Source organism: Urtica dioica, chromosome 8, assembly GCF_054948205.1.
Source record: "Urtica dioica subsp. dioica isolate 48M chromosome 8, U.dioica_male_clone48M_v1_H2, whole genome shotgun sequence".
NCBI classification, from domain to species: domain Eukaryota; kingdom Viridiplantae; phylum Streptophyta; class Magnoliopsida; order Rosales; family Urticaceae; genus Urtica; species Urtica dioica.
In genome coordinates this window covers 16,497,074-16,514,400 of record NC_142763.1, presented here as the reverse complement: position 1 = coordinate 16,514,400, position 17,327 = coordinate 16,497,074, and the positions used below count along the sequence as shown (strand labels likewise).

At 37.6% G+C, this 17,327-nt stretch overlaps 4 protein-coding genes and 1 long non-coding RNA gene across 5 annotated transcripts; 4 read left to right on the top strand and 1 right to left on the bottom strand.

Annotated features, from left to right (window-relative positions):
• Positions 1-2,721: 2,721 nt before the first annotated feature.
• On the top strand, positions 2,722-4,215 carry LOC149388469 (endoribonuclease Dicer homolog 2-like). Its single transcript, XM_089622442.1, has 6 exons — positions 2,722-2,941; positions 3,115-3,318; positions 3,397-3,614; positions 3,722-3,996; positions 4,085-4,101; positions 4,203-4,215. The coding sequence occupies exons 1-6, from the start codon at positions 2,871-2,873 to the stop codon at positions 4,213-4,215; spliced, it is 798 nt and encodes a 265-aa protein (XP_089478568.1). The 5' UTR covers positions 2,722-2,870.
• On the top strand, positions 4,156-5,390 carry LOC149388468 (endoribonuclease Dicer homolog 2-like). Its single transcript, XM_089624054.1, has 4 exons — positions 4,156-4,503; positions 4,608-4,708; positions 4,934-4,977; positions 5,060-5,390. The coding sequence occupies exons 1-4, from the start codon at positions 4,226-4,228 to the stop codon at positions 5,213-5,215; spliced, it is 579 nt and encodes a 192-aa protein (XP_089480180.1). The 5' UTR covers positions 4,156-4,225; the 3' UTR covers positions 5,216-5,390.
• Positions 5,391-6,114: 724 nt separating this feature from the next.
• Positions 6,115-7,710, bottom strand: LOC149388467 (uncharacterized). Its single transcript, XR_016300748.1, has 3 exons — positions 7,255-7,710; positions 6,497-6,585; positions 6,115-6,418 (listed from the first exon to the last, which is right to left on the bottom strand). It is a non-coding gene; the product is annotated as an uncharacterized LOC149388467 (long non-coding RNA).
• Positions 7,711-11,030: 3,320 nt separating this feature from the next.
• Positions 11,031-12,124, top strand: LOC149388466 (uncharacterized). Its single transcript, XM_089624141.1, has 2 exons — positions 11,031-11,301; positions 11,370-12,124. The coding sequence occupies exons 1-2, from the start codon at positions 11,071-11,073 to the stop codon at positions 11,787-11,789; spliced, it is 651 nt and encodes a 216-aa protein (XP_089480267.1). The 5' UTR covers positions 11,031-11,070; the 3' UTR covers positions 11,790-12,124.
• Positions 12,125-15,851: 3,727 nt separating this feature from the next.
• Positions 15,852-17,281, top strand: LOC149388465 (uncharacterized). Its single transcript, XM_089622441.1, has 2 exons — positions 15,852-16,126; positions 16,403-17,281. The coding sequence occupies exons 1-2, from the start codon at positions 16,040-16,042 to the stop codon at positions 17,279-17,281; spliced, it is 966 nt and encodes a 321-aa protein (XP_089478567.1). The 5' UTR covers positions 15,852-16,039.
• Positions 17,282-17,327: the final 46 nt, after the last annotated feature.

The following is a 17,327-nucleotide window of genomic DNA, read 5'->3' as shown; positions in this document are numbered from 1 at the left end:
ACTATATTTAAATTTCAAACAAGTTAGATTGCTTTGGCAGATTTTTATGCAAACACCACCAATTATAAAATTGAAATATAAATCAAAATTTAAATGTATAATCCTATGCTCCGGTCATATCCTCGGAGAAGGCCTACCACGAGTAGCTCTCGGTGGCGGAGATCACCAACAATTTGATTTTATAATTTGGTGTGTTTGAAAAAGAATTCTGCCCAAGCTCTCAAACTTTTTGAAGGAAAAATCAAAATGTTGGTGATCTCCGCCACCGAGAGCTGCTTGTGGTAGGACTTCTCCGAGGATTATACATTTATATTTTGATTTACATTTCAATTTTATAATTGGTGGTGTTTGCATAAAAATCTGCCCAAGCAATCTAAATTGTTGAATTATTGACATGAATGTCAATTTATTATATTGACATGAATGTCAATATATTGACATGCATGTCAATATATTGACATACATGTCAATTTAATGACATATTTGTCAATATATTAATATGAATGTCAATATATTGACATGAATGTCAATTTATTGACATGGATGTCAATTTAATGACATATTTATCAATATATTGATATGAATGACAATTTAATGACATATTTGTCAATATATTGACATGATTGTCAATATATTATATTGGCATGAATGTCAATTTATTATATTGACATTCATGTCAATATATTAACATGAATGTCAATATATTGACATGAATGTCAATATATTAACATGAATGTCAATATACTGACATGAATGTCAATAACAATTTAATGACATATTTGTCAATATATAGACATGAATGTCAATTTATTGACATGGATGTCAATTTATTGACATGGATGTCAATTTATTGACATGAATGGCAATTTAATGACATATTTATCAATATATTGACATGAATGACAATTTAATGACATATTTGTCAATATATTGACATGAATGTCAATATATTGACATGAATGTCAATATATTAACATGAATGTCAATAACAATTTAATGACATATTTGTCAATATTTTGACATGAATGTCAATTTATTGACATATATGTCAATTTATTGACATGAATGACAATTTAATGACATATTTATCAATATATTGACATGAATGTCAATTTATTGACATATTTGTCAATAAAATCTCAAATATTATAAATTCTCAATATATTGTCTATATATTTACAAGGATGTATTTTATTGATAGTTTAAAAGGATATATTTTATTGTCAATAAATTCTCAATAGATCTCAACTGTCAGTTTCTATTTTAAAGTAGTTTCGAGAAATCAACATAATCAAGAACTCCAACAACTCTGAGATTTATTTTATTGGCATTTATTGACATTCATGTATAATTACTTAACTGACAGATCTACTTCAAAACGCCAAGCTGACCAGCTCAAGACCGACGAGCTCGAGGCCAACAAGCTCAAGGATGACGACGACGAGCTCGAGGTTCTTCCTCTTATTTAAATTTAGTCAACGTTTAATTTATTATATAATATTATTGACTGCCTATTTTGAATAAATATACTTTTTTATATGTAATTTATTCAAGGGTCGGGTTGAAAAAAGACCTCCCAACAACAGTATACCTGCGTCAAAAAAACATATGTATAAGAAAACAAAAACATATATAACTACAACAATCACTGATAGTATTTAAACACTCTAAACAGACATTCACCCTTACTTCATTGCTGGAGCTTGCCGGAGGACAACATCCAACACTTGTATGGTTTCTTGCGGCATATCGTGCTGTCTTCCTTGAAGAAACTGGCGCAGGTGATGGAGGTCGGGCTTCGACGCAAACTTGACGACTACCTTGAATTCCCGGTCTCGCCTACGTTATCTAATTTGTCAACGAAATCATTGGACTGGAATGGAAGTTCTCCTGCAGTGTACAGACTCATGCTTAAATCAAACTCTACTGCTCTACTGATCTACCTCTGGAACTCTACTGCTCTACTGATCTACTGCTCTACCTCTGGAACTCTACTGCTCTACTGATCTACTGCTCTACCTCCGGAACTCTACTGCTCTACTGATCTACTGGAAATTACCAGTATCAGTAGAGTTCGACGATCATCTTCAACATTCGAAAATATTTTCCAATCAAAGTTTCATTGAGTTGGATACCTCTACCTCCGGAACTCTACTGCTCTACTGATCTACTGGAAATTACCAGTATCAGTAGAGTTCGACGATCATCTTCAACATTCGAAAATATTTTCCAATCAAAGTTTCATTGAGTTGGATACATATTTTTCTGGTTCAAAACTAACAAAGTTTTCAGTCTAACACAACAAAAAGAAGTATCAAACTCGAAATATAAAAATTTCATTCATGAAACTACCTAAACACAAAGCCCTAATTTGTTTAGGGGTTGAGTTTTTGCACCGTCAATATCGTCGTCATCGTCGGAACTCGACTTCGCCACCGGAATGTCTACCGCCCGAATGAAGCTTGACTCAATGATTTCAAGCCAGAACCCTGTACCAAGCACGTACGCTGTTTTTTTTTTCTTTTCAATATGCGTTCATTTGCTGTTTTGTTTAAAAATAATAATAAAAAAAATAAAAATAAAAAAAGAAAAGGGTATATTGAGAGAGGTATAGAGGGTACTCAGTTAAAAATGAAACTTGTACGGAGTAAAAACTCACTTTTTTAAGGGCAGTAAGCTAAATTAATAGATCCCTTGGTCTCTTACAGTCTCTTTGCCTCTGAGAAAAATTAGGGTTTTTTCTTCTAGAGTGAATGAGGGAGTGGGTGTGACCGTGTGGGTGTGACCGTGTGGGTGTGTGCTTCTCTGTTTGGTGCATTTGATTTCAGAGAGAATACTGGTTACGATTTTCGATTTCAGAGAGAATTCCCATGGGGTCAGTGAACATGGAAATCGATACTAACGTGGAAGTATGTCCGGATCCTCTTCCAATGGCACGAAAGTGAGTTTTAGAGGAAACAAAAGAATTATATTTTGTACATTGATCTATTTTGAATTTTTTCCTTAAATTATTTGGTTGCCTAGAAAGTTGATGAGAAAGAAAAGAGATTTTAACTCTCTGTGACGCTTGATTCAAGTTTCTAATGCCTCAGTTTTGGACTGTTGTGTGTGTAGTTACCAATTGGAAGCACTGGAACAAGGATTGAAGAAGAACACGATAGTGTACTTGGAGACTGGTTCTGGAAAGACTCTAATTGCGATAATGCTTCTTCGGAGCTACGCTCATCAGCTCCGCAAGCCATCGCCGTTCATAGCCGTTTTTTTGGTCCCTAAAGTGGTCTTGGTTTACTTTTACTGTTCAAGGCTCCCTTCTGATGGGTAAGTTTTATTTTATTTTATTCAGTATTCCATCCTTGTACGACTCTTAGTGTAATTTGCATTATTTGTGTTGAATAGGTATTTCAAACCTACTCCAAAGTGGGACAAGACCACTGGCACTTTATACATGCCGATGAGCTGTCCTATCCAATCTGTGTCCGCCACTGGAAAAGCAAAAATTCTCAAGCAGATTGCATGCCTTGAAGGATGCAAGCAACTTCATCAGATTGGTGCTTTGACCGACAAGCTCGTCCCTGATATGGTGCTCGAGGAAGAAGAGAAGGCAAAAGAGCTTTGTAATCTTCCAATCCCATCACCGATTTTAGCTTAACTTTTTTTTTTCTTCTTTGCATTACACATTAATTTTTTATTAATTACGCATTACTCGTTCATGACTGTGCAGCGAGCCAGCCATACGAAGATGAGCAGCCTCGTTATGTCCCTACAGAAATCGTTGGCTCTTATCGTCCCACTGATGCTGACATGTTGTATCATTGTTATTTGATTGAGCTGAAGCAAGATTTCACTTACGGGGCTTCAGTACACGATCTTGTACTGGCCACAAGAACTCAGTTTGAAAGTGACATAACAAGTAGCAAATTTGATTTGAGCGCTGGGAGAGGCAGTATCCAAGTGTCTATAAGATACATTGGGTCAATGAGTCTTAACCGAAAACAAGTAAGATCTCTTATACGGTGTTGCTTGAGCTTTATTTGTTGTGCATGGGAAATTAATTGGTTTACTTTTATGTAATTGGTGGTGACAGGTTTTATGGTCAAGAAGGTTCCAAGTCATCCTCCTAATGGTCAAGAATAATTTGACAGAAGTTCTCAACCAGCTTAATCTACCAGAAAGTGTTGAGTTGGATTATCTTATTCTTCCAGCTACCACCACTGATAGAAGACCGATGATTATTGACTGGGACTCTGTCAAATCTGCACTATTTTCAAGTGGAGAATTTCTGAACGGTCACATCAATTGTCATTTTGCAGCGGGTAGCTCTTGTTGGATACATACCAAAAATGGTATGGTATGTTCTTGCATGCTGAGGAATTCAGTGGTCTATACCCCGCATAATGGATATTGCTATTGCACTACTGGCATGTTGAATGGTTTGAGTGCAAATTCGCCTTTAAAAACTAGGAATGGCAAAGTCCGTACCTACAAGAACTACTTTGAAGAGGAGTACGTAGTCTTTTGATATTTTCCTTGTCTATACAGGCACGATCTTGTTATATATATATATACGAACCAAGTCTAATAGTGTTCACCTCATTTGTAATCCCCAGGCACGGAATCAAGCTGCAGTTTAACAATGAACCACTATTTAGTGCGCGGAAACTTTTCCAAGTGAAGAATTATCTCCGCTGCAGAGACGTTCAGGAGAAAGGTTTGTCTTCCTCTTCTCTCGTTGAAATACCTGGACCGATACTCCTCATTGCTTTTGTTGATGTTATCTTGCAATTGAACAAAATTGTAAACATCGTTTTTATGGAGGCACTTGTACGTGCTATTCTGCATGGACATGAAAAGTCAAATATTTAAAAATACTGGATAGAGTCTTGCCTTTCCGTATGCATTTATCTGTAAATGTGATTTTGGATTGTCTTTGCAGAGTCGACTAATGTGACTGTGGAGCTGCCACCAGAGCTGTGCTATGTTTTTCAGAAGTCATCCGGAAGACCTCGCTATGTTTGTGTTTTTATATTTTTTCTCACAGAAAAAACACAAACATAACGAGGTCTTTCAGATGACTTCTGAGATGGTTGGGGCTAAGTATATATATGACGAGCCCATTCTTCAGTTTCCTTTGCCTTCGACGTCCAATTGTCCAATGATCAAGGATGAGCCGAACGAATCAGCTAGGGTAAAAAAATATGTTAATAACTTGAGTTAAAAATTGGATGAAATGTCTCATAGCGGAGGAATCGAGCGCCGGAGCGGTACGGCGGAGGAATCGATAAAGGTCGTGCCTGACGGCGACTCTGGCGAGACTCTCGGTGCTGATAATGGCGGCCCTGAGAGTGGACAGCTGTCCTGGCTCCACTCCGGGATAGTCCACGATCAGCTGAGTGCTCACGCCGACTTGAAGCACCGTGTCGCCCAGAAACTCCAGAATCTGGTACGTCGGCTTTCCGGCGTCGGAGGACGAGTGCGTTAGGGCTTCCTCCAGAAGACGCCGGTTTCGGAACCCGTACTGGATTCTCATCTCCACCGCCGATACCGACTCTTCCATCTCCGGCGACGGACCGCCGAAGCACGGAGCGATTGTTGTAGTTGACGTAATTCAGGGCGAACGTGTTCGCTACGTGAGGCACGGAGCCTGAGGGTGTGTTGGATAAAGAAAACAAAGTGGGAACTCGACTTCTGGCGGTGTAGTTCGGCGGTCCGTCGCCGGAGATGGAAGAGTCGGTATCGGCGGTGGAGATGAGAATCCAGTACGGGTTCCGAAACCGGCGTCTTCTGGAGGAAGCCCTAACGCACTCGTCCTCCGACGCCGGAAAGCCGACGTACCAGATTCTGGAGTTTCTGATAATTGTTGGTTTTCTTTGCTGATTGATAAACTACCGAGAATGAGAGAATAAAATAACCAAGACTCATATGTGAAATGAGAATGAGGAGAAAATGATAACAAACATCAAAGAAACAAATATAAACTTTGTACTCTAATTTTTTTTTTAATCTGTATACACTGAATTGTCATCTGACACACACACATATATATATATATATATATATATATATATATATATATATATATATATATATATTATGTATATATAAAGGAGAACCACGTTTTCCTGTTCACCTAGACTCAAAAAACTGTTACACAGTTTTTTGAAATTACAAAAATGCCCTGACAATTCTCTAAATGACGAAAATACCCTTTAATAGTATAAGGGAAATCTAGATTGTTCGACGACGGCCTTTCTTTTCTGGAAAGTTGCAGAAGTGTCTTTTTAACATTAGAAAAAAAATGAAGATATGTGACGGTTATAAAATAATAAAAATTAAAACGGTTGCACTGTGCTGTGATGTGCTGCAATTGGATGATTCTCTGGACTCTTCCAGAAGTCTTCTGCTGAACTGATCGGTGGAGCTGCCCGAATTTTCAAGAAGCTTTTTAATATTATTATATATACACACACACTCAATTAAATTACGACATGACGCCTACCACTCTGCTCTTCAAAATCTTCTGCTCTTCCAAACTTGCATCATCTTCATCATAAGGTAATAGCCGGACCATAGTTACCTTTTTTCTGGCTTAAAATACAAAGAGCCATGAGTTCCAATTCCAAAAACAACACTTACAGAAAAGTTAAGGAAAAAATAAAATTTAGGTACTCTAAATCACAACTACTCTAATTCAGGTATATATTCACTAATTCAAATGTTAGCATCTAAAAACAACTTAATTAGTTTACTTAAATGATTACTTAGCCAAATATGTACTGACTTATTTAAGTACTCACGATATTTTCTTCCAGTCCAGAAATTAGAACTATACCAGTATTACAACAACACACCAAGATCACATTCATGATTAAATTAAGACGAGTAACACGAGAAGCAAAATAGGAAGGAACCAAAAAGTGAAGCACATGTTTCCCGAGACATTCACTCTTCATCCATTTGAACTTTCTCACAAGCAAAAAAACACCGCCACAAACCACGATTTCACAGCCACAATATAGCAGCGTTATTAACAATCAATATAGACGAATTTCATGAGAAGATATTAGAAAAATACACACAGAGGACAAACAAAGGCTATATTAGGAGTATGACAAAGATTCCGTTGAATAATGCAAGCTACAAATATTAATTTAAATTAAATAAATAAATAAAAATCGACCCAGGAAGCTAAATTAGGGCAATGAGTTTTCTAAAACGGATTGATTAAGATAATAATAAATAAATAAAAACACTAACCTTAGCCATTTGAGTCATGACATCAAATGCCTCTTTACAAACTCTCAGCTCAAATGAACCTGCAATCTTTGCTTCACATCCTCAAAGCTACAGACATTTTAAGGGAACTCTTTAAACCTATACGATGAGCTCGGAAACCCCATCCCGGGGCGGCATCAGCCCCGTGCTGCATCGATCCCCGAAATTGCGTCCGCCTTCACCTTCGTAGCCCTACCGTCTCGATTAACATCACTCATCGCCTTAAGAATTTGTCACAGACAGAACAAATACAAAAAAAATAAAAAATAAAAATTAATGCATGACTAACGATAGAGAAACAGACGAATACGGATTGACGAGAAGAGAAAGAGAGAAAGACAGAGGGGATAGGGATATCTGAAATTAAGATGTTTTATTTTCGTAACCCTAAAAAACCAGATGAGAGAGAGAGAGAGAGAGAGAGAGGATGACAAAAGAAAAATGAAGAAGACAGAGGAAATTTGTTTTGTTTATAGTCGGTTAGATTTTGACCGTCCGATATTTTAGAACGACGATCTACGTTTAAAATTAAATTTACTATACTCTTAATGTGTGGGAAGGGTTGGGCCAATAGAATTGGTCCTCTGACACTTACGGAAGATATTTATTCTATTAATTTTAATTATTGAAAATTATTTATTTATTTTTAAATCATAAAATCAAATAAAATTTTATAAAAGACTAATTGTAATAAAAAAAAAATTAGCTTATATAATTTTATATGGTCGAAGTATTTAATGTTGATTTTTTTTTTGCATTGTCTTTAATGTAATTTCTCTTATATTTACAATGGCGTTATTGAATTATAATCAATTATTTCATATATGTTTTGTACCAACGACGTATCTTTGCAATTATGTTTGATGTATATGAATACATATTTCATGGCAGAATTTAAATTAACCTCATAGTTCAACGATATGTTCATAAAAAATGAATTACATGGAAACAATGAAGAAGATAATAGAAGTTATATATATATATATATATATATATATATATATATATATATATATATATATATATAGTTAGAAATAGGATGAATTTTACAAAAATATTATTTGTGATTTATTTCAACTTGAAATAATTAAATTCTAATAATATGAATAAATTTTTACAACTTTCTTTATTTATTCTCTAATTGAACTTTAGAAATAGAATTGGTAATATGGTGAGTACTATATATGTATATATAAAATTCTTCATAAAAAGTAAAATAAAACATAAAATTTGTACGATTAAAAAGTGCATTTTTGAGTTGTACAACTTAATCATTTTATTCGTCGTAAATTAAAATTGTGTAGATATGATATGTTATTTTGTTATTATGTAATTGTAGCTAAAACTAAAATTATTATGTTATTTTACCTAATATTTTGAATACGTCATTATTCATCGAGTCGCAGCAACGCGCGACCATTTTGCTTGTATATATATATATTTATAATATATATTTGTGTCTGTGTGATATTGATGTGGATTAGTGTGGTACAAAGTATTAGAGAGATTTGTGAAATAGAGGCATACAGAAGTGAATCCTTATTTTTTTTTTTTTATTGTGATTGAACTATATTAGAGTATCAAAATATAGTTAAGAGATGGGTTTACTATTTAAAAAAAATTAGTTACCAGAAAGATAGAAGAACTAATATAGGTTTGGTCCAAATTTGGGAAAATGGGCGTCTCCAGGTTCTGCTTTGTTCCTTCTCAGTGTAATTGTTATGCTTTCATAGGCTTCGGAAATTGTCTCCCAGCATGGATCAGAATAGTCTGTCCATAACTTTTTCGGCATGTTCGTCGAGATTTAATTCAATTTGAGCAGTTTACTTGATTAGTTTTTTTATTATGACTACTGGATATCAACCATGTAGGTGGTGGATGAATTTTTGAAATTTTTCTATTCATGAATATGCACTATGATTGATTTTGGTGAATCCCCCGTAGCCAAGGATTTTGGTGAAGCCTCCATAGCCAAGCTCTTCTACAATCCTCGATTTTTTTTTTTTTTTGCTGATTTTGTGGGCAATGAACTGTTTGATTTGAAGATTTACATAGGGCGTGAATCAATATAATGCTGATTTTTGCTTGGTTTCATTACAGATTTATTGTGGGGGTCTAGCTATATAGAGACTGAGGAATGGAGAAGGAACTACTCATTCTAGAAATTTCCCAATAACATGCTCTCTGATGCTGACGTCCCTATCCAGAACTCTCTGGATAACCTTTCCACTGAGCTGACGCCAGTAATCTAGAGATGTCTAGATTTTTTTGCGGATGTAACTCTGTATGGACAATGCTTGTAATTTAAAGATTAAAAATATGTAATTATTAAACTTTTAAAGCGCATTTTTCTCTTACTGTAGAGATAATAGTAACATGAGTCAGCGTGAACAGTGAAAAACGGATTCTCCTTTATATATATATATAATAATATAGATATAAATATACTGTTTTAAATAATTAGCCAATAAATTGAGTTTAATCTACCAATAAAAAAAGTATAAAAAACCTCCACGTGGCACTGTTTTTTGTTGCGTATAGTTATATTTCAACTCAAATCAAATTAATGTCACCAACCCTCGTAAATCAAATTAAATATGAGAAATCCCAAACTTAATACTTATTTGCTTTCGGGCAGAAACCGACCCTCTCGAATAAAATTTAATATGAGAAAACCAAAACCTCATGATAAAAGGAACAAAATTCTCCTTCCATCTACTAGAACAATCGCAATTTTCCGAGCCCTCCAGCGGCGGCGACAGGTATGTGTAGTAGATAGGAATGTTTAAAAAAAAAAATTGGTCTCCCTTAAGCCTCTCCGGTCATTCCGCGAGGAAGTTCCGGTAGAGGAGGGAGAATCAAACAACTTGCATTAGACTCGACATCCACCTCGAAATTGCTCCGTCCCTCAAATTACAAAAATCCGAAGATTGAGAACTACTTGCCCATTTGCTGCTTCTGTGGAATTGTGTTTATTAATTGTCTCGTATTTATGAATTGTTTTTCATGCTTAAATTTGTGATTCTACATCACGTGTTCGACGAAATTCCTGTTTCAGACTTTTTTTTTTTTTTTTTTGCTTTTTCTTTCTGTTTTTGAATCGTGTTCTAACTGTTTAAATTCCCTTTCGTTTGGTTTCTCGTATCAGATTTCTGTAGTAGTGACTGCCCACATAGACTTGTCTCTTGCAAGTGGTCTGCTTTTAAGTATTTTCCTGGCAATCTCGTCATGGAAGTACAATATCAAATTAAGAGTTTCTTTTTTTTTTTTTTTTTTTTTTCCTGAAGCACAACATTAAATAAGTATCTTCAGTTTGTTAGGTTACCTCCATCGTCGCTTTTGATTCCATTTATTTTTTTTCCTCACTGCTTTTTGCTAGAGAAGCATACTCAATTTTGTATATAGTAACTGACGGAAGGATGTACATTGATAGTAACTAACGGAAGGACGAAACTTCTAACTAATAAAAATTCAGGGATGAAATAGCCAAATAAAATGTTTAGGATGAAATCGTCAAAATGTCAAACTACTGAATTGTATATTTGGTTCATTTTATTTATTTGATTTGTTTGTTTTATTGTAAGATTGATAAGAGGCATCCTTTAGAGGACAACCGGTTCAAATCGGAAGAAATACAATATGTGGCCGACTCTTACCCCGGATTCGTAAGTTTTCTGTCGACCGACCGACTCACATTTCTCGTAATTTTTTTAAAAATTTCAACTATTATTTCATCTCTTTTGTCATAGATGGGGTCTTTTGCCCAAATCATGGACCGATGAACACGAAGAGATACTTATGGATTTTTTGGTGATGGACAAAGCAATAAATCCGACGCCGAACTATGAGGCTTTGCAAGCTATTTTTTCCCAAGTTTACCCAAACGAAAAATATGACGAGGATTTTTTCCAGAGTCAGAAAACACGCTTGAGGAGAGAGTTAATTAAATTTATTCAAATGCGAGCGACTCTTAATTGGACCCCGGAGAAGAAGAAGCATGAGCTGTCTAACTTATCTGATTGGATCAAAGTAAGCATTTGCTACTCTTGGAACAATATTTTAGAATTAGCAAAATTAACAATATTTTTTTCTCACAGGCTAATAAAGCAGACGTCAGGGTCCTGGAGATTTCTCCGTCTAAATATGCTAAGTTGCTAAAAATATTTCCTGAGTTTCCTCCTGCAATCTCTTCAAAGAGTGATTCTGAAACTGTACAGTGTTTAGAGTCTAGTTCTAGGAAGCGCTCAGCTTCCAAATCACCTTCAGCTTCCCGATCAGCTTCGGTTTCCAAATCAGCTTCAGCTTCCAAATCAGCTTTGGTGGATGCAATTATGCAAGAATTCATAGCCAAATTAGACCATGTCCAAGATGAGATGAAGAAGATCTTTCTTGAACTTCACCGTAATGTTTACGTTACTGAGCATGTATTCAAGCATATTAACTCTCGTTTGGCTGATCTTACTAAACGCGTCGATCTGCGGCTTTTTTGCAGAGCTGAATACCTTGATAAGAAGTGAAACTGAATTGTTGAATTTACTTATGTTCCATTTTTTTAATTCGAACTTATACTAGTTTGATCATAAGAACATTTAGTGATGTGTTGTCCATGTAGTGAATCTGTAGTCTCAAATTCTTCTTCTTCTTAGGATTGAGAATAGTTGACTAAGGTTCATATTAAGTTCTTTGTATGTGTCTTGTAGTTGGAATTTATTTGTGTTTTTTCTTAAAACTTCAAACTGTTTGAAAAGCCATGACATGCTTGACAAACACCGGAAAATATTGGCAATTGCTTATAAGGAAATAAACTATTTTGTACATTCCTCAATGAATGTCACAAAATTATTATTTTCCCCTTTCGTTGGTCCATAAATCATTATTGAAAAATTTCAATCTTTCAACACTACGAAAGAATTTTCTCAATTATTGATTCAACACAAATTTCACTTATCGTCCCTCGCCAGGACCAGCCGGCTCCGATGGCCCCTCGCGGCGGCTCCGGCGCCATGCGTGGTTGCGGTCGCGGTCGCGGCGCTCCGGCTCAGGGATCAAGTCCCGCGCCTGCTCCGGCCGCTCGAGCCTCTCCTGCTCCGGCACCGGCCGCAAGATCTGATGCGACAACTGCACCACCAGCAGCGAGAGCCGCTCAGGCTCAGACGTCGGCCTCGCCGGTAGAGCTGCCGCGAGGGGCCGTCGGATAGTCACCGCGATTTTGTGTTTATAGCGCCAAAAATAAAAATAAAAATAAGACAAAGAGAGAGTCGGAGGTGAGAGTAAGTTTTTAGAGAGAGATAGAGTGTGTCAAGAAATGCGAAACCTAGAAGGAAATCCTTCACCGAGAAAGCGCGGCGATCGAGAATCGTAACATTCTCGTTCTCTCTGTTGTCGTCCTCCTTCGTCCTGGCGAGGGACGAATCCTCGACCGCCGCCGCGACGAGACATTGTGTTCGGTGGTGTTTGGATTACAGAGAATGTAGAGAGAGAGATGGTTTTAGAGAGCAATTTGAGAGAGTGAGGGAGGTTGTGGCCATTGCATTATGGACTTGCATTCCATATTTCTCAACACCTTTTCTTTCGATCTTGCGACTAGCATTGGCTATGTTGGTTATGCTATTTTCCCTCTCATGGGGGCGTTGGCAAGTTGCTTTGAGCATATTACGAACTTGCATCTCGTTCAATCTTTTTGTGTAACGCTGCCCCTTAGCAATTGTACAGATCTCTATCGGAATAGAGGCTGGCTTTGTTGAGCTTCCAGCTTGGAGGGCAGCCAACTAGCATACTTCAACTGAATCTGGTACGTCTCCCAGAAATATCCACTTTGTTTTCTTTATCCAACACACCCTCAGGCTCCGTGCCTCACGTAGCGAACACGTTCGCCCTGAATTACGTCATGACCTGATCTCGCAACGCGGTTACGGAGGCAGTTCACAAAGGGCGCGGTCATACCCCTCATCCACCCAAGTCGAGGTAATCATGGGCAGATCAAGGCTCCATCAAGAATCGGTGAACTCGATCAAGACACACCAGAGGAAACGACTCGGCTAAACGAGCGACCCAGACAAACTACCCAGAAGACATCATCTCATTCAGTAAGAGAGATACAGACGAACTGGATTGACCAGACGATGGCCTCGTGATAACCTTAGATATCTCCGGATGCGAAGTCTCTCGAATCCTAGTCGACAACGGAAGCGGTGTCGATCTCATCACCACCACCGAACACAATGTCTCGTCGTGGCGGCGGTCGAGGATTCGTCCCTCGCCAGGACCAGCCGGCTCCGACGGCCCCTCGCCGCGGCTCCGGCGCCGTGCGTGGTCGCAGTCGCGGTCGCGGCGCTCCGGCTCAGGGATCAAGTCCCGCGCCTGCTCCGGCCGCTCGAGCCTCTCCTGCTCCGGCACCGGCCGCAAGATCTGAAGCGGCAGCTGCGCCACCAGCAGCGAGAGCCGCTCTGGCTCAGACGTCGGCCTCGCCGGTGGAGCCGCCGCGAGGGGCCGTCGGATAGTCACCGCGATTTTGTGTTTGTGTTCGGTGGTGTTTGGATTACAGAGAATGGAGAGAGAGATGGTTTTAGAGAGCAGTTTGAGAGAGTGAGGGAGGTTGTGACAATTGCATTATGGACTTGCATTCCAAATTGCTCAACACCTTTTCTTTCGTACGTATTTTTAGACAAAGAGAGAGTCGGAGGTGAGAGTAAGTTTTTAGAGAGAGATAGAGTGTGTCAAGAAATGCGAAACCTAGAAGGAAATCCTTCACCGAGAAAGTGCGGCGATCGAGAATCGTAACATTCTCGTTCTCTCTGTTGTCGTCCTCCTTCGTCCTGGCGAGGGACGAATCCTCGACCGCCGCCGCGACGAGACATTGTGTTCGGTGGTGTTTGGATTACAGAGAATGTAGAGAGAGATATGGTTTTAGAGAGCAGTTTGAGAGAGTGAGGGAGGTTGTGACCATTGCATTGTGTTCGACATTTTTTGTTTGTTTTTACCTTTCTTTACGTACGTATTTTTGTTGTTGTTCATATTTATTTTAATTTCTAGCATTCGTAGTATTTTATTTATTTATTTCTTCTACTAAACTTGTCTTATTTTCCGTAAAATAAATATTATTTCCGTATTATTTCTAACATTTATTTTATGTTTTTTAAGTATTCGTATTAACGTCCTCGCATTGTTTAATACTCACTTTGACTTTGACTTGCCAATATTTTCAACCACTGTGTATATATATCTATCTATTCTATACAGAACCCATTGTCTTCCCGTAAGTTTTTGTTTTTATATATTTTTTTTTATAGTTCTATAATTTAGTATTCATTGCTATGCTAGGTTGTTGTTATGTCGTTATTTTCACATGGTGTAAATAACACACCGAGAGCAAAAAAACGAAACATCAAGCCCATACACAAGGCCCAAGCCTACAAGCAAATTCACGCGCCAAGCTCCGAGTCAACTCTCATGAAATGTCTTTCAAAAGACTCTCAAAGAATGTTTTCAAGCTAGACTTCTTGACAAATCTTCAAGACAAAACCACAAAAATGACCACCTGGTCGGCCAAATAAAATGACCACCCGACCGGCCAAAAAAGAAGACCATCCGGCCATCTTCACTCGGCCAAGATCACCCGGTCATCTTTACTCGGCCAAATATGGGTGGTCAATATGGGTGGATTGACATTCATATTACGAGATCGAGCCCAATACTTGACGAGATTTGAGAATTTATTGACATTCATGTCAATATAGTGACATTCAAGTCAATATATTGACATTCATGTCAATATATTGACATTCATGTCAATATATTGACAAATATGTCAATAAAATGGAGCAAACCATATTTCACATTCAAACTGGTGGCATTAACATGTCAATATATTTAAAAGGATGTCAATAAAATAAATCTCAGAGCTGTTGGAGTTCTTGTGGATGTTGATTTCTCGAAACTACCTTAAAAAATTGCAGCCCACGAAATCGTGAAGATGTTTATCCGTGTACCTTCAAACAATGCAGACCAAGGGCTTTAAGTGAGTGTCACCAGTTTGAATGTGAAATATAGGTTGCTCCATTTTGTTACATATTTGTCAATATATTGACATCTTTGTCAATTTATTGACATGAATACGCCGTCATGTCCGAGTGCCTCCTTGGTCGTCCTCCGATCTCAATTACCAGTGAGTCATTTGACATATTAGCACTTTCAAAATACCTTGATCTTAAGACCAAATGACTTGCAATCATGGAAGACTTGGTGATTACAGACAAGTGCAGGAATTGACCAAAACAAGACTTCCGGAATAGAGCGATTTATTTTATCTCTGCTGAAAGTGAGGGTAAAAAGATGAAAAAATAAATTTATCTCTGCTGACGAGGTCCTATTTTAGACTTAAAAAAAAAAAACACAAAGTAGGAAAAAATCATTTTTTTAGTCCTAAAATAAGAAAAATCACAATTAACAAATGATTTTAAATTGGAAAATAGGTTTTGTTATTTTCTCCTCCAAGCCCAAATTCTAAAATAAATTTAGCCCAAACTCAGCCTTCAGCGTACCTCTCTCTCTCTCTCTCAATGGACATATCTCCCGCGCAATTCGCCCAAATCACCCCAAAAAAAAAAAAAAAAACGTGGACAGAGGATTGACTGTCGATGTACTTGTGTTGGTTAATAATAATTTCCGGTCCCCTTTTTGTGAAATCCTGGGTACGAAAATGCCGATTAGGAAAAACAAGAGAACACCGCCGGTGGTCAAGAAATCCTAACTCCAGGAAAAGCCGATAATGGAGAAGACGAAGTCGTCGGCTCCAAAGAGGGAAAGAAAACGAGCTAAACGTGAAGAAGAACCATCGTCAAGCTCCGATAATCATGTAATTTGCGTCGCTTTTTGCTTGATAGATTATTTGTGGTATTCTGGTTGAAACGTGCTGAATTATGTTTTGTATGAACTGTTTTAGAAAGGTAGTCTCTGGTTGTTTTGTGAATGTTGTTTAGAGAAACATGACGATAGATTCTTTTTAATAAAAGTATATTGACCTGTTTGGCATTTCATGAGATCCATTTTATAAAATCTTCAAATATTATTGACATGTTTACAGTTAATGACAGTTTTGAATATTTGAATTGCTGGTTTTATTTTTATGTAGGCTTGGTCTCGAGATCTATCAGATGAGATGATCAGTGATTTGTTCAGCTTCTTTGGGAATCTCGACAAGTTCGAGAAATCAACGGATATGACCCCCGAAGAAAAAAAGCTTTTCGAAGCTACATGCTTCGGACATTTTCTACGAATGCCGAAAGTCACCCGGTCCTCGAATATCATCCATAGTATCATGGTTAGGTGTGGTCGCTATGGCAAAGACTCTTCCGACATACTTTTTTTTGAGCTTGGAGGCCAACCACGACCCTTTACAAGACAACACTTGGCTGACATCGTGGGTTTGCGCATTGCAGAAAACTACAAAGAGTTCAACTATGACGGCCCTGAAGAGAAGGATGGGCTTTACAAGAAATATATCCTGCCTGTGAAAGAGAAAAACAGGGGACATATAACCTCTTTGGTCTTGAAAAGAAAGAAGTGGCCAGTGGAGAAGAGGGTGAAGTGTTTACTCCTCCATTTCTTGTACGACGTCCTTCTCGCTGATAGCCCAAAAAAATCAATCACGAACATGGCGTTCATTAAAATGGTCGATAACCCCGACGAGTTTAACAACCATCCGTGGGGTAATGTTGTTTGGGATTTCCTAAAGGAACGGATCCATTGCTATGTGATGAAGCGGAAGTCTTACAATAGGATGAAACCCACGAAGATTAACATTGGTGCCTTCATTGTGGCGCTTCAGATTTGGGCATATGAGTGTATGCCCATATTCAGCGAGTTGAAATTATGCACAAAAATTTCAAACACAGCAACCCCGTTGATGCTTCGGTGGGAAGCTAATTCTAAAATCTCTGTGGTCACAGTCAACAAAATACCCTTCAACAGCACCAACGTAACTTCAACTTTCGCTTATATTAAATTTTGATGATGTTCTGGACATATAAGAAAATGAGGTTGATGCAGTTGTAAAT

Excerpts from the sequence above, each read along its gene's own strand:
- LOC149388468 (XM_089624054.1), top strand. The coding sequence starts at position 4,226 with ATGATTATTGACTGGGACTCTGTCAAATCTGCACTATTTTCAAGTGGA. Across the intron at positions 4,504-4,607 it reads AAGAACTACTTTGAAGAGGA|GCACGGAATCAAGCTGCAGT; the intron begins GTACGTAGTCTT and ends TGTAATCCCCAG. Across the intron at positions 4,709-4,933 it reads CAGAGACGTTCAGGAGAAAG|AGTCGACTAATGTGACTGTG; the intron begins GTTTGTCTTCCT and ends TTGTCTTTGCAG.
- LOC149388469 (XM_089622442.1), top strand. The coding sequence starts at position 2,871 with ATGGGGTCAGTGAACATGGAAATCGATACTAACGTGGAAGTATGTCCG. Across the intron at positions 2,942-3,114 it reads CCTCTTCCAATGGCACGAAA|TTACCAATTGGAAGCACTGG; the intron begins GTGAGTTTTAGA and ends TTGTGTGTGTAG. Across the intron at positions 3,615-3,721 it reads AGAGAAGGCAAAAGAGCTTT|CGAGCCAGCCATACGAAGAT; the intron begins GTAATCTTCCAA and ends ATGACTGTGCAG.
- LOC149388466 (XM_089624141.1), top strand. The coding sequence starts at position 11,071 with ATGGATTTTTTGGTGATGGACAAAGCAATAAATCCGACGCCGAACTAT. Across the intron at positions 11,302-11,369 it reads ACTTATCTGATTGGATCAAA|GCTAATAAAGCAGACGTCAG; the intron begins GTAAGCATTTGC and ends TTTTTCTCACAG.
- LOC149388465 (XM_089622441.1), top strand. The coding sequence starts at position 16,040 with ATGGAGAAGACGAAGTCGTCGGCTCCAAAGAGGGAAAGAAAACGAGCT. Across the intron at positions 16,127-16,402 it reads CGTCAAGCTCCGATAATCAT|GCTTGGTCTCGAGATCTATC; the intron begins GTAATTTGCGTC and ends ATTTTTATGTAG.